Source organism: Dermacentor silvarum, chromosome 10 (genome assembly GCF_013339745.2).
Source record: "Dermacentor silvarum isolate Dsil-2018 chromosome 10, BIME_Dsil_1.4, whole genome shotgun sequence".
NCBI classification, from domain to species: domain Eukaryota; kingdom Metazoa; phylum Arthropoda; class Arachnida; order Ixodida; family Ixodidae; genus Dermacentor; species Dermacentor silvarum.
The window spans coordinates 91960940-91976824 of NC_051163.1; the positions used below are offsets into that span (position 1 = coordinate 91960940).

The 15885-nt window shown below is 45.2% G+C and overlaps 1 protein-coding gene across 1 annotated transcript; it reads left to right on the forward strand.

Annotated features, from left to right (window-relative positions):
* Positions 1-12064: 12064 nt before the first annotated feature.
* Positions 12065-14766, forward strand: LOC119431692 (uncharacterized). The gene is made up of 3 exons (XM_037699171.2): positions 12065-12625; positions 12741-12903; positions 13898-14766. The coding sequence occupies exons 1-3, from the start codon at positions 12475-12477 to the stop codon at positions 14289-14291; spliced, it is 708 nt and encodes a 235-aa protein (XP_037555099.1). The 5' UTR covers positions 12065-12474; the 3' UTR covers positions 14292-14766.
* The last annotated feature ends 1119 nt before the right edge of the window (positions 14767-15885 follow it).

A 15885-nucleotide genomic window follows, 5' to 3' on the forward strand; every position in this document is an offset into this window, starting at 1 on the left:
TAGAATTGCCTGCATTTGACTTCTGATGGTACATTTATTCTGCTTATTCCGTAAGTTTTTCTTTCGAAATCAGCACTTGTGCAATTTGCCTTGTTCTAGCAAGATTGTTAAACTGCGCCAAGAAGACAAGACGTGAACAGAAACATAGAAGCTCTATGTCTTAGCTGCACTAAGGCACACATATCTGTTCACGTTTTGTCTTAGTGCAGTTTAGAAATTTTGCTGTCTAAGTGTCCACAGCACTGCGCTGACCGATTTGCATATTTCTGGTGCAGTGTGTTGCTTTGAGACAATACTGTTGCATGACAATCATGTATGACAATCACAATACATTTTGGTGACGCATAATGCACCATGTATCCCATTCAAAACCATGCTGCTCTTTATGCGTATATTAACTAATTTTACATTGTCACACTCGGAAATTTAATTATTGAATTGTGGTACAGAGAAATTGGAGCTTTATTTCATAGCCACGGAGATAATGCATATGTTAACAACGTTTATCTCGGGGCTATTTCAGCTATTACCAAGGTCACAATGGGTAATGTGTCACACAAAGCACCCACTTTCAACTTGTGTATTAGAGACATTTTCTTTATTTTAATTTTTGAACTAGAGCTTAAAGCAGGTATTCCAGTGTATCCCTTCAGCTCGTTTACAACTCTTTCATTGGATGCTTAGGGCACAAGTTGTAGCTTTGCACAGCTTCAAGGGAATACATGAAGTGTTTAGTGGGCGTAGAGCTATACTCTGTAATGACATAATAATTTCTTCCAGTGGTCATTAAACATTTCAAAAATGCTCAACGTGTGTATTTTTGGTTGGATAATGCAAATGTAAGCTTAACGGGTCACGAGTTCAAGACTGATGTTGAGTGAATTATACTAGGAGTGCATTCTACTAGGCAAATAATTGGATGAAAGCAAAGGCATCACTGCTGTCTAAGCTATTGAGAACACCCCTTGCATTTTTTCGCACCTCACTTTGCACTCTATCGTAAGTCCAGAAATTCACTATGTACAAAAATGCTATCATTTTATTTTGCCTTATCGAACTTTTGAATGCAGGAGCTATCAATCTAAATGGTTTTTATTTTCCTCGCTTATATGCCCACATCCACCGATTGCCCAACAAGTGTTCCAAGCTGATGCTCTCACAGTTGTTTGCATTGAACACATCCCTGCTTCCACTTGCAAACTCAGGTGGCAAGTAGATATAGTCACCCTCATCAAAATATCACATACCTGCCAAAAGCACACTGTTTAGTTTGTCATAGTTATGAGCCATTGTATAAGGCAGTATGACTCCACTAGCGGTGCATTACTGCATGCTTCGCACCACCCCAGATTTCACGTTAGTGGAGCTGCATTATGTTCAATGGGTCATTTGACACTTACGCATAAATTTAATTCATCGCTCAAACCCAGCCTACGACTTAAATTATGCTAGCTGTAATAACTAATAAATGCCCACACCGCCATGGGGCCGTACTCGTGCCAGCCAGCGGCGATGTGCGCCGAGCCAAGCGCCAATTTTTTTCAATTTAAAGTGATTATGTGGCTTATTAAAACGTAGGGTGCCCAACACGGTGTTTACAACCGTGATAGGCATTGCTCCTGCTTCCGGAGGTGAGAGCAATAATAATAAAGTGGTCCCATGAGCACGTACCTAAACAATATAGCCACAAACCTGAAGTGCTATGCCCTAATGCTTCCCCTTTTTTGAACCCTAGGAGGGAAGCCCTATTTATGAAATTTGGCGTAAAAAATATATAACAGGGAAGACATGAACATCTGCCTGCTTCATGTCATTATTTAAAATTCAGAATGACAGTAGTTTGTCTTTCCTGCTTTATATTTGCGCGCGGTTGAATTATTGCAGCAGCAAACCCAGCATGAGCTTTAGATTTTTACAGCGAACACAGGCACCCTGCTCATTGTAAGTATCATTTCACTAAGAGAATCTGCAATCTCAAGGTACCACTCCTTTTTGTCACGTGAATGGATTAGTTGAAAGCCCAGTCAAAAAGTAGTCACTTGTTGCAAAACTAATCAGCTGTATTTCAAAACAAATTTCCAACTTTTTAATGACACTTGCTCCTACGTGTATGTCTCCAGAGCGCACACTTTATCTTGACTTGGCCATCAGAGATACTTAAAAAAATTACTAAGTCAAGGCGACTGCCAAGAGCATGTCATAATTTTCATCCTCGTGTGACACACTGTATTTTGAACGTTTTCGTGCCATTTAGTTACATGGTACAACCAGCGTACCCATATCATAGCCTCCTCGATAACTCTGTGCTTGTCTAACGGCGCTCGATCGGCCGTCGCTTTTCCCTCTCCCTATTGGTCGTTTCCACCGAGAAATGGCGCCACCGACGTAGAATAGCTCATGACTCCTGCCGTGTGCCCGCGTCTCCGTCACCTCCACTGGGATCGCAAGTCGGGTGCGTTGTTTTTGTCGGTTTTTCTCGTGCAGTACGGTCAAACCTAGAAACGTTGGTGCGGTCCACGCATTTTAAACCTTGGTGGGTGATCGTGGAACTGAGCGACCGTGATTGCTAGACGCTTTTGACGTGCCATCACGTAAAAAAAAATTCGAGGAGCTCACGCTGGTTCACAGACATCATATGCGGGCAAAGCACCATGATCTTCACGTGGATACATGTAACTTCGACCAACGCATATACTGACAAAGCATACGGTTACAGAAGCGCACACGGAATTTTGTATGTCTCAACTGTGTGCATCTCAGGATTTTGTATGTCTGAGCTGCATGCATCGTTCAACAAAGCGTTTGCAATAAAATGTTTGCCCGCATCTTTCTTATTCAAGGCATGCGGTGCTTTTTTTAGGTCTTTAAATATTAGTTTCTATTTTCTCTGGTCGCTAAGGCACACAGAGGTGGGAGAAATTGCAAAGGTTTCTGGGTATGAATATTCACATCGGTCACAACGGTCATCTGATGCAAAAGAACTTGATGAAAACTTGTCTGAATATTGTAAAAATAGTATGCTACTAACGTGCGCCGAGGCCTGCAGGACGGCTCACTATAAGAATGAAGGAAGAAGGAAAATATAAGCAGGACGGCTCACTATAGAGCAGCGTCGCATGCAGTTTTTGACAAGATATAGCTGTAAGAACGCTTGCCGACTTGCATATTATCTGCACTTTGCTACGGTAACTAAGGGCGTATTAACCACAATGAACAAACTCGCGCTTTTTTTTTATTTGCTACGTGCGACGTGCAACCCGCTTTGACGCTACAGTTGCTGCAAGTGCGCTTGCACTTTCAGACTGTATTCGAGACACTACTAAGGTGCTCTACAACGTTATAAACAAGGCTCTGGTCACCCAATGGATCGTTGTTCCACCATAGCAGCAATTAAAACAGTCGGCGTCGCGCCCGCCTCGCCGACGGGAGACGCAGCGGCACTCTACGTCGGTGGTGCCCTCAGCGAAAACAGCGGCGGCAGTTTGCAACTCTGCCGACGGCGCCTCCCTATTGTTGTCTCGGCGTATTGACAGGCACAGAGCTTATCGAGAAGGCTAGGCCGAGATATTAGTTTTCTCGTCCAAATTGCATGGCAATGTAATTTTGATGCTTTGGAGTGCACTCATTTGCACCTTGTGGAGATGTGCTGAGCTGGCTCCTTGACATCATTTTGTCCTTGCAGTTGCCTTCTTGAGTTATATGAAACGGGTGCCTGAAAAATATTGTGTTCAGAAATTAACACGAGGAAATATTGTAAAACCACATAGAGAGTCAAGGAAAAAGGTCATTGCAATAAAAAGAAGCGTTAGCACTTAATGGTTCTACTTAAATGCATGTGAAACATCTCAATGACTGCAATAGTCAACTGCCAATCCAATTTCAATTTTAGATATAAAGAAAAAAAAGAAAACCGGCCGTTGTGGCTCAGTCCAGCACCAATGTTAGAAAACTTCTACTAAAAAATTAGAATATTAGTGATTGCTGGCACACTTTGTAAACGCATCCCCTCCTTTAGGGGAGAGAGCTTGTGTATGGATGGATGAGGGGAATTGGTAGTAAGGTGTGCATCTCATTTCTTTTGTTATCAACAAATATAATTCCTGAAGAAAATTCTGCCTCTTTACCTTATCCAAAACCAAAGAAATCAGCCACCAAAGCAAAGGTAACGCACCGAGTGCAGTTAAAAAAAGTATAAAAACAACACTCGGCGTGCACAAGTGGCCAACAATAACGGAAATTTGGTGTAAGAAGAATTAGGGGAGATGACATGATGAGGAGTTAAACCGCCTTTAAAGGAACCCGTAAACTTATGAGACTGAATTCAATATGTTTTGCTTATGCAGCAATTGAAGCTCATAACAGTATGAAGTACTCATATCTGCCGTCATTTAACTGTCAACAATGGAGCATGTAGTTTTTCTGTAACCTACCAAAAAGCGCAAAGCTCTATGATGAACCCAGATGGGTCACAAACACCACTTGTTACACATCCGCGGCAGGTGCCCAGTGCCCCCCTCTGGTTACGCCATTGCTCAAGCTATAATTTGAGGGCCATATCTGCACTTGGCAAGAAAGTATGATCCTCTATTTCAATGAACAGAGTGTGATGATAAGAAGGCGTAGGCAAGGCTTGTTATGGCAAGCTTACCCACATTTCAAGGCTAAGAAGAAACACGGCCTGCATATAAACTTTCTAGAAGGCATGAACTTATTTTCATTCTTGAGGTACGCACTGGGATTCATTTTTGACAAACTCGACTCTTGCTTCAGCTTAAAATCTAACATTTTACATTTGTGAAGGAATGTAAAACTTCAATTGGACCAACTTTAGTAGTTGATGGGACCAACTCTTAGTTTGTGTATGACAGACGACTGGTAACATACAAGGCACCATTTCACTTTGATACGTAATTTCTCCGCCAAATATATTACGGCGGTAAATTCATTTCAATCTGCCCTGCAATAGCAAAACGCACAGCTTACGCTTGAAACCGCCAGAGGAAGGTTAATATAGCAGCACTTCACACGAGAAAGTTCTTAAGTGCAAACCCTTACTAGCAAATGCACAGTCATGTCGAAAACAGTAAACGCGGAGACCGAGCCAATAGCAACAATGTAGAATGTCCCTGCCACTAATCCTACAACAGTAGCCGTTATATTCGATTCCGGTGCATAACTCGCTGCTTGACCAGTCAGCGAGTTTATACACATAAGCTCGGGTTCACATTCGCACCGTGCTCCAAAACCGCAACACGAGAAACAATGTCATACAGAAATTCCCACCACATTAATAATTTAACAAAAGAGGTAAGTCTTATTCAGCCCAAAACATGAATTCCCAATGCGTATTCAGGCAGTTCAAGATTACGCGCCAAATTGACCTCACGCAGCGTGCAGCTGTATGGCTGCGGCAAATTTCTAACTGGCGCTAGCGCCGCACGTAACTTAAGATTACCTATGGGTGAAACACCCTACCAAGAACGCGCCTTAGTATAACGGAAGCATGCGCCAGCAAGTTGACACCTTTTGTGATGTAACTCGTTAGTTAAACAGCGCTCCACACACAGTAGACTGCCAAACTGAATAAATTCAAACACATAAAACGCACACTAAGCACGCTAAGCATAGGCGCGGAAACATGGACTAACGAACAAACCTTTTTACGAGACCCCGCGCCTCCCTTCTTATTGAACACACCATGGTTCACTCAGCGTTTGCGATTTGCAAAGCTCTTACAGATAGCGGCAAGTGGTGAAATCACATGCAGTGATTTGCTTTTTCGATTGACATCGAATGACGCAGCATGCATACCTAGTCAGTTGGCAATCGCAGCGACTAACCTTCGTGATCACTGCCTGGCGATAGCATGTCATATACGCAGAATGTGCCACTTCAGTTAGAAATCACTTTCCGTGGATGATGTTTTGTTCAATCTAACGAACAATGAACGAATGTTCTCTTTTCGCGGTGGCGAAAGATGGCTGACGCACGATTTTTCTTGGATGGCCTTAAGGCCTGCCGCCTGCCCGCTGAACGGATCTTCTGTCTCCGCTGCTGTGCTGTTGCGCGATGTCGTGTGGGCGCGTGGTGGGGCCATTCTGAAACAAAAAGTAATGCGCTGATATCCGCACCAGCTTGCGCTCAGGATGCCTGTTCTCTTACAAGAAAAAAAGTCACAGTTTCACCCTAAAGGTGAAGCATTGATTGCGATAGCAAATTAGAAGACAGGTACACGAAGTAAGAATAGTAGTTTTATCGGCCACATAAAGTTGTAAATATTCGCGTACTAACTAAATATACAAGCACAGTGTCACGCGCGCACAGGTAAACATGAACACATCTCGCTCAATGACCGTGGGCGCTCGTTAAAACGCTGGACTGGGAGTCCAGTGGCAGCGAGCAAACGGACTTTCGTGCCGGCTCTCGCATCAACGCGATCTAAACGTCGAAAGCGCCGCGCATACGAAGCTACCGGCACTCGGCGAATGCCCTTTGGCCCATCGCAGATCACATTGAAGATGAGGCCGCCGCGGGCGCACGCTTCAGCCGCGTCGCAGATCGCTTTCAAGATAGCTCCGTGAGCAGTAGCCGCGTAAGCAGTACGCACCCTCCCGTCCCGTCGGCTTCAGCTCGTTCCTCGCGCGTGAACGACGAGCATGCGCTTCCGCCGCCTTCCTCTGTCGCGTGCGCGAGATTAAACTGCGGTTGCCTGCTCACCCTCACACGCCTTCACTCGCACACAACGCACGGCGCGCGGCGACGATTTTATCATCGTTGGACTTTATACGGAACATCACGGCAACGAGGACGATGACGGCAAAAATTCGCTTGGAGTGTCGCAACAAAACGATACGCCATTTGCTCTGCGCGCGTGAGCGATACATCGCCGTGTTCCAGACCAGCCTCATGCAGTTTAAGCAACAGTGTACGCTAAGTTTTCCTCTCTGTTGACGCAAGAGCTGAACGGGCATTCTACTCTCTCTCTGAAGGGGAGAGTATAAGTAACATTTAACTCCTTCGCTGCGGATAGAGTGAACAATGCATTTCGCTCCACCAGACATTTTGCTAGAGTAAAACAATGCCTTGAAGTGTAAGACGGCCCCTACACACCTGTGATACTCTCCCTAGTTTTTAGAGTGTAAATGCGTTGCTACCTTGTAAGAAAACGCAAAATTATGCTTGTAATGCGTATATAATCCAAAATATAAACATTTGAAATACCAGATTAGCAGCACAGAAATAAGCATCTTTTCAACCTGGCAACTATAGGCTAGGCAATTCTAAGCGCTGTCGTAATGAGGAAAGCCGACAGCAGCTTTGAGGCGGGACACCTCGAAGGTGCAAGGGCTGAGACCGCCTCGTGTCAACGTTACATGCACACAGCTGTTCAGCACGAACAATAATGTGCACATTGACCATGCCAGCAGAGGAAGGCTCACTCCGCTGCACAGCCAATTGACTGCAGTGGGATGGCACGTGCACTTGAGCTTTGTTGGTTTTGCAAGCAAATGCGCTTCGCCCTTCTCACAACCATTTTAGCCGCCACGCACGAAGGATGCATGCGGTGCCGTTGATACCGTGCCAACTGCGGGAACGCGATTTGAGTGTCGGCATAATATCTACCTTAAATAAAATTTGCAATTCAGAAGTGAATAAAATACAAGTATTTATTTTGATTATTCCCTGCAAATTCCTGATCGTTTTCACAATACTATAAACCAGGAAAACGGTTTTTGAGATTACAGAAACGTCCCGTTTCACTTCGAGAACATCGGCTGCGCGCAAGCGTATTGACACTGCGAACATACACAGCGAGCACCACTGCGTCGAAGCACAAACGGTAACGTGTCGCCTTACTCTTCGTGCTACGTGGTCGCGGACGGTACAGTGATCTCGACAGTGTCACGGCTGGTATGCCATGGTGAAAGCGCATACTGCTACACATGCAAAGAAGACGCCGCGAACATGCACAGTAAGCACCGCGGCGTCGAAGCACAGATAGAAAAAGCGCGAATGCAGCGACTCTCTGCGCCACCTCCAGACGCCTCTCTACAACAGCGATAGCTTCCTTCGCAGCTTAAAATATGACCTCAACGATTTTAAAGACGGGCCATCTGTGCATGCTTACGCGTAAAAATGAGTTTGGGTCAAAACAATTACATTGCTAGCAAAAATTATATGTTCGAGTAATTTCAGCTTCTGGTTGAAGGCACCCGAGGGCAATGCGTTGGTCTATGTTGCGATTGTTTCTGCAGAATTATTCTTTTTCATTTCTATGCAAAACTGAGAGCGGATGTGTGAGCTGTTTTCTGACCAGCAACGTCCCCTCATGTGATAGGTAGCACGCGTAACAGCACAGTAATCAATGGCATTATTGTGGCATCTGTCTGTTTCAGGGGCTCGATACTCCCAATAAAACTGCGGAAGGTAACACCAGGCAACCAGTGGTCGGTGGCGACGGTACTACGGGGCCGAATCTCCGTGAATTTGCGCCAAAAATAGCAGCACTCAAAGCAGATGCGGAAATGCCTCATGATGCAGTGACAAACAAGCTCGGTAACCCGGCTAAACCTACAGGATTGTTCATCTCCCAGTCTGCTAACGGCGAGTGCTTTCAAAGCGATGGATACAATCCCAAAGTCGACTTGCAGACAGTCTTTGGGAATTCCGCCAACCCCGACAAAAAGTACTCCCGCAAGCCCATCCGTGTAAGTACAGGTTTTGTATCACACAACGAACAATATTCGTACAGGCAGTCAACATTTCTGCGCCTATTTGCAAGTCCATTTATTTTCACCACTATGAAGTGCGTTACCGTGCTTAGGAGAATTAGAAAAATTTATATCAGAGCCATCTTCGATTGACCTATTAAAATGGGAATGAAACACATAAATGTACTTTTTAAACAGTCGCTCGAGCGATTTCAGCAATATTAATTGCATTTGAGAAAGGAAGCGAAAATATTTTGCCTCTATAGGACTCTATATATGACTCTATATGACTCTATATATGGCTCTATATGTTCTAAATACAGTCAATAACTGGTGTTGTTCAAAACTGTCGAAGGACGTTGAACTATAAAATTCGCCATCTGTGGACAGAGAGCAGATGTCGCTGTTCTCTAAACAGTGCAAGTTCATCTCAAGCGAACACATTTTATATTATTTTAAAGTTTACGTGAAATAGATGCTACACTTACAGAACGTTTTGCGAAAGTCCCACTCACACGTTAGCGGTACAAGTCAGATCGGTGGGTTACAAAATAAGTTTATATGCTTTAGATGTAGTATCGGGACGGTCGAATAGTCGCGCTGCACTTTTTGCATTTGGGGCGCTTTCTCTCAACCTTGGAAAAATTTTTATGTAGCACAAATAAACAAACAGAACGCTGGATCGCGAATTTTGCAGGTTGTCAACATCGGTCTCATCGACAATTTTGCTGTTTGTAGTATGTTTCGAACCGCTTGCAGTGGATGTCGCAGTAATTCTATTTTAATGTTTTTACACATACTGCAGCTGAGCCCCTATCGTATTGCAGGAGAGGGAATACATGAACAACAATCAAGCAAACTTAAAATGAAGGAATTAAGACACCGACCACCGGTCGGTGTCTCGATCCCTTACTTCTTTGTATGCATTATCCCGACCAGACAGGCTTCCGTCATACTATCGACTTCAACAATCAAGCAAGATTGAACAAGTTCAGGAACATAAATGCTATAAACACGTGGTCACTCTCGCTAAGTGTAGACACAAACTGGGCGAGTGCCGCCGGCTAAAGAGTTCCAGAGCGCAATTGTCGCGCGAAGGAAGCTTAATTTGAAGACCTTTGTCCTTGCAAATATGGGTGTAGTTTTATTTTAGGATGACTTTAAGTTAACGTTTGCATAGGAAATATTAAGAAGGTCTTTCACAAACGATAGGGAGAATTGAAGATGCAGTGCAATGTTTTAAGACCCGATATACAACGTTCTCCTCGGCGTTACACCGTCCCCACAGCAGTGTTCACGAGCCGTCGCGAGAACAAGCTATAACACGTCTCCCAGAATGCCTAACTCCCGTCACCTGCGAGAAAAAAAATATATGGGTAGCTGAAAATTTGCCTTAACATAGTACTTCGGGGAAAAAGTACCAGGTACAGTATACCCACCTTTAGGTGATCACAGGTGAATTGTATTATGTAAGTATTGAACGAAATGTTGGAAAACTTGTCTTTCTGAAAAATATTTGCTGAGTTCTTTAAAAAAGAACCATGTGGTTTTCTTTACATATGTTATACTGCATGCAAATATCTGGTAATAATTTACAAAGTTTCTGTGTGATATATTTCTTTTTTTGTTATATTTCCTCTCGCTCTCTGGTATCGCCTATTCCTTTGTACAGAGGTCGCTGTAGTGTGTGTTTTTGTCAAACCGATCGGATGGGCACCTTTTACTCACCACCTCCTCCATCTGTTTGACGGATAATAATGATTGTATCGCATTGTACTAGAAGTTAACCAGCATTGCCTTCGTTTTGCAGGTTATGTTCAAAGCGAAGGGCTTCACTGGTACTATTCAAGAAACATTCATTCTTGATGACGACCTGGGAAACAACACAATCGTTACCGTCAGCCGCGAATCCGCTGGAAATTACTCACTCACAGCGTGGCTTGTTGACCCCATGGGACAGAGGTGTCAAAATTGTCTGGAAATTGACAGCAACCGCGACAAATCACTTACCATACCAAGCCCAGCAACGGTACGCCTGTATCCTTAGAAACAGGGATAGATATAATATGCCAATTACTTTTCTTCGATTGTATTTATTTCTCACCAGTCACCTCTCACGACCAACCCATAATGGAAATACAATAGATGAACTGCCCTTTGGGCAAATGAATCAAGAATCAATGAATGAATGAATGAATGAATTCATGAACGAATGACATGAATCATTTTTTAAGGAACGGGACGGCTCTCGGCCGCTATTGCGGATTAGTTTGGAAAGGAATCCAGGTTCCCAGTGTCGGCTGAGGCGCACCTTCATCTCAGGCTGAGGTCTTCCGTTTATGCAGGCTGGTATTACTAGGTGCATGTTCAGTTACATTGCTCTCGTATGGGCTGGTCAACCCCTCATACACAATTTGAAACAAGCCACTTTGTTTCCGATATGTTGAGGTGGCGTTTTGTCTTTCAGGATTAGTTTATATTCAATTTCCTAGAGTTATAATGTCTCCTTGCAGCAAGCGTTGAAGGTTGGAGCTCCCTTGTGAAAAAGCTGCGCAGCTCAAAATGAGGTGCTGGAGGTCTGCTCTGCACTTCGCATAAGTATTCCTTATCTTAGGTTTTATGGTTTGGTACCGTTTCACAATTATTCTTATAGGAAAACCCAATATCCAGTGTCCAGTGCCGTGCCGATTATGGGCCTAGTTCCGGGCTTGGTGCTGGGGCGCTGGATAGCGCTCAGCGCTGGGTATTGGTATGAAATGCCGCTCCAGACCGAGAATTACGCAGTGCCTGACTAACGTATAAATGTTTTTGAACAGAGTAAGCAACAGAGAACATTTAAATGAAATAAAAAAGAGAAAAAACTTCTAAAGATCGCGCACCATTCCACTGATGTGAATGTAGATTACCAGCGAAGCAGTTTAGCACACGACATAGAGGTTACACAGAATATACGAGGGGAAGTCAAAAAGTAGACGGACTTTTCCAACTTCTCGCACTAGGGTTTGGTAACACTGCTAGTATCCAGCGCTGAATTTGTGTTGCCTGCAACACTTCTGTGGAACGTGTCACTCTTAAGGGCCGTTTAGGGCTCTGTTATACTCCGACGTTCACAACGCGCGCGCGCGCCGGCGTTCGTTTCGTCGCGTCACGTCGGCGAGGCCACGCCAGGCGCAAATCCGCCTGCCCTATAGTGCAACGCGACGCGGCGCGACGTAGCGGCCGCAGCCAAAACAGCGCATGCTCAGTAGAGCAGAGCGCCGCGCGGAAAGTGAGCGCCGCGTGGAAAGAAACACGGACGCGGTGCAGTCTGGGTAACGTCGTCGGCGCGAAATGCAGCATGAAATGCAGCATGCTGCATTTCGCGCCGGCTGCCGCCGGGCCGCGCCGACGGACGCTGGTCGCGTCGGTCGCGCCGCGCGTCAGAGTATAGAGTGCTCGCGTTTTGCTAGCGTAGCGTCGCTGTGCCCAGCGTGCGCGCGCGTCGACGTTACGTCGGAGTATAACAGAGCCCTTATAGTCCGACGTAACGCACGCGCGCGCACGCTACGTTACGTTGGAGAAAACAACCCCTCTATAGTCGGGCGCACCGGCGCCGCCAACGTAACCGGCGGCTTCCGACGCGCCCCGACGTGCCCGGCGCCGAAACGGCTCCGGAGCCATTCGCGCGTCGGAGGCGACGGCACCGTCAGCCCACAATGCATCGCGCGAAGAAAATGGCCGCTGCCTGTGACAGCGGAGCGATAGCGCGAGCGGTGCAAACGCGATGTCCGACTCCGATAACATTGTTGAGCGGCTGCTGGAAGCCATTAAAGAACACCCCTGTGTCTATGACACAAAACGACTGGATTTCCGCGACCAGCAGCGCAAGGAAAACGCATGGGAGCAGATCAGGCAGAGCAGCGGTCTCGCCACAGGTGAGCTGTTTACGTCTGCTTGTGTTCGCCTTTGCACGTTTCGTGCCCAAAGCGAGTTTTCTTGCGGCATGCACCGTCATGTTTGCTTTTTTGTTTCCTCCGTTGCGGTTTGTAGTGGAAGAATGCCACAAGCTGTGGAAGCGGTTAAGGGACCGGTTCACCCGCGAGCTCAAAGTTATCGAGCTCGCGACGAGGAGCGGCAGCGGATACGTGCCGAGGCAAACGTGGGAGTTCGCCGCTGCCATGGAATTCTACAAGCAGTGTGGTCGTCCGAGGAAGTGAGTAGTTTTATGTCTCCGTTGTTGGATCTGCCAGCTACGTGGAGTTGTCAGCGCGTGTGTGTGTGTTACGTGCGCCTGGGTGCGTGTGTGTTGTGTGCGCGTGTTTGTGCTTGCGCGTGTGTGTGCGTTGCGTGCGTGCGTGCGTGTGTGTGTGTGTGTGCGTGCGCGTGTGTGTGCGTGCGTGCGCGCGCTGAGAGGCATGAAGCTCACGCGCTTGCTGCCGAGAAACGTACATTTCACGGGTCCTGTGCTCTTCGCGCGCGCCGTGCATAATCTGGCGCTGCTTATTATATTCCGACGCAGTGGCACCTCCATAACAGCGCACGAGGCCTTCGCCTCCTATTTGTTTGGCTCCTTGCAATTGAATGCATTGCTGCGCTTTATAAAAATTAGCATTAGGAGAAAGCTGTCGGCGTTGCTCGCATTTTTTTTTGCAATTTTCATAGCATTTGTCTAGTATCATTTTATCTAGTACCTAAATCAAAAGTTATACCAACAATGTCATAGAACAAACTTGTGGGACTATCAGACATCTGATGCGTGAATTCTGCAGATGTTGATGCTTAGACAATTGAGCTGTTGCGAGTGATTTTGTGGGTGGATTTTTAGATGTTGTGGGGAGGTAGCCGGTACTTCTGGAGGATCGATGCTTTACTCACCGAGGCTTCACGGAGGCAGCACCAATACTTTCGCTTTGAGACAAGGGTCATCATGTGAAGGGTTCGGCTAGTTGGGTCAGCATCTTGTGGATTCTAACAGCTCTACTCACAGGCATGAAGACAAACCAAATGCATGCATATCAGTTGAATTTGAAACAGCAGTTGAAATGCAGCACCTGTATGTTTGTCTTGCTTTCGTCTTCGTCCCTTTGTGTAGCACTGTTCCACTTCACTGAAGGACACTGACACTTTTTTGCAGTACAATAAAAGAAGTGAGAAGGAAGACAAGACGCAAATTAACTCAATTCAATCGACTGTTGTTTTTTTTTTAGAACAACCAGCAACGTGGGCTCGGCGGGCCTACCAGGAGAGGAAGATAGTGCCTCCACTCCAGAGGCAATTTTTCATACAATGGTAGATGGAACGACAACGCCACCACCCACCAGCAGCAACGACGTTAGCCTGGAAGCCCCAGCAGCAAATCCTTGGGAACCTGCTTGCCAGGGAGATCGCACGGTGGGGGAGCCACCCTCAAAACGACCCAAAAAGTCGCAAAGTTGCGACTACTTTGAGCAGCAACTCCTTTCCCAACTTGGCAAGCAGATGACTGAGAATGAGGCATTTGCACAGTCTATAGCCATGAGCCTTGACAGAATGCCAAGGGCAGTTGCTTCTAGGTGCAAGGCAAGAATAATGGCGCTCATCGCCGAATTTGATGACTCTTAGGTTTAAAACATGCCTTTTTGTGCTGCAACAAAGTCATCTGCACTCTTCATTTCTTTTCATAACCTGGAAGGTATTGGTGAAGGAGCAGCAAAGGGACAAGAGAAAAGGACTGAAACATTGAGAGACACATAGGCCTCTGTGTGCCTTTCCATTTTCAGTCCTTTTGTGTTGTTCTTTTCGTTGTTCCTGTACGAATATCCTCCAGGCTACGAAAGAGAACAAAGAGTGCAGATGATTTGTTGCCCTTCACCGCATAGACCCAACTAGCCCCTGTGAAATCACTCTTACAGATCTCTGCAAGAGTGATTTGCTTTTCTGATACCTTGCGTGTTCACTTTTTTGCGTTCCCTGCAATGTTTTTTTTTTTTGTAACCTGGAGGCATTGCCAGTTCACATTTTAAAATTTCCTGCCATTCAGTACAGTTTCCTAATACCATTGCTTTCATGTTGTTTTCACGTTGCCTGTTGTTTTAGCCAGCCCTATAGTTAAAAATTTTTAACTGCAAGTATTGTATGTTTCAATGTGTGTTAGCCAGCCCTATAGTTAAAAATTTTTAACTGTAAGTATTGTATGTTTCATGTGGTTAGTAGTGTCGCCTGCTACTTCCACTGCTGCAAATTTTTTTTCGTAGTACAGGCTGTCTGTGATGTCATGGGAATGGCATTTGTATTGCTCAAGGAGGAAAGAAAAGGGGAAAAAAGAGTTCAGTGCTGAAGTTCCCAGTATGTATTTATTCACGAAGCACACATTCATTCACATATCAAACATCTTGTACGATATAGTCTGCATCACCTTCATGTGTTCAAATGAAACATTAAACATGAACGCAAGTCTTGAAAGGGGTTGAGACAAAATATTTATTTATATATTTCTGCTTTATAATACGTAGGGTATGGGCCATCTCATAAACGCCTGTAGTCAGTAAATCATTTACAGTTGGAATTTCTTCTCCCATGCAGTTTCAGTGTCAGATTGCCGAACAATGTTTCTGAAGTCACAAGCGAGTATGAGATCATGTGAGGCGCATAAAAAAGTGCAATAGCTGTTTGTCCAGTCACTGTCATTTCGACTTCTGGAACAGTTTAATGCAATCATTGGTATGAACTAAAACTACAAAGCAGGCATTATATTTCATTTGCGTACGTATCCTATGATCACATACTCGGGACATCACAACCATTGTTTAGCAACCTGAAACTGAAGCTGTATAGAAGAAATTAAACTGTAAATTATTTACTGACTGGAGGCTAATTTCACGTGGGGATATATGTTCACTAATGTCTTACACATAATTATAAAGCGTCAAGCGTCAAATTTTGTGTCAATCCGTTTATTATGGTGTACAAAACAAATACACACTTTCTCGTGATATGCTTGTACAGAAAGCAGATGTGCAATGACCTGGCATGGAGGAACACAAGTGTTGCAAGAACGCACACCCTTTGTCAAAAGTTCAGAGCCTGAAGGGTTTGCTTGTAAGCAGTGTGGTGGGGCCTCTGCGGCACTCTTGGAAGACCTACACAGTGTAGCTGGCAGGACTAAATATCTTCTTATCTCCTCGAGATATGGAATACTGGGGATACACCATGAGTC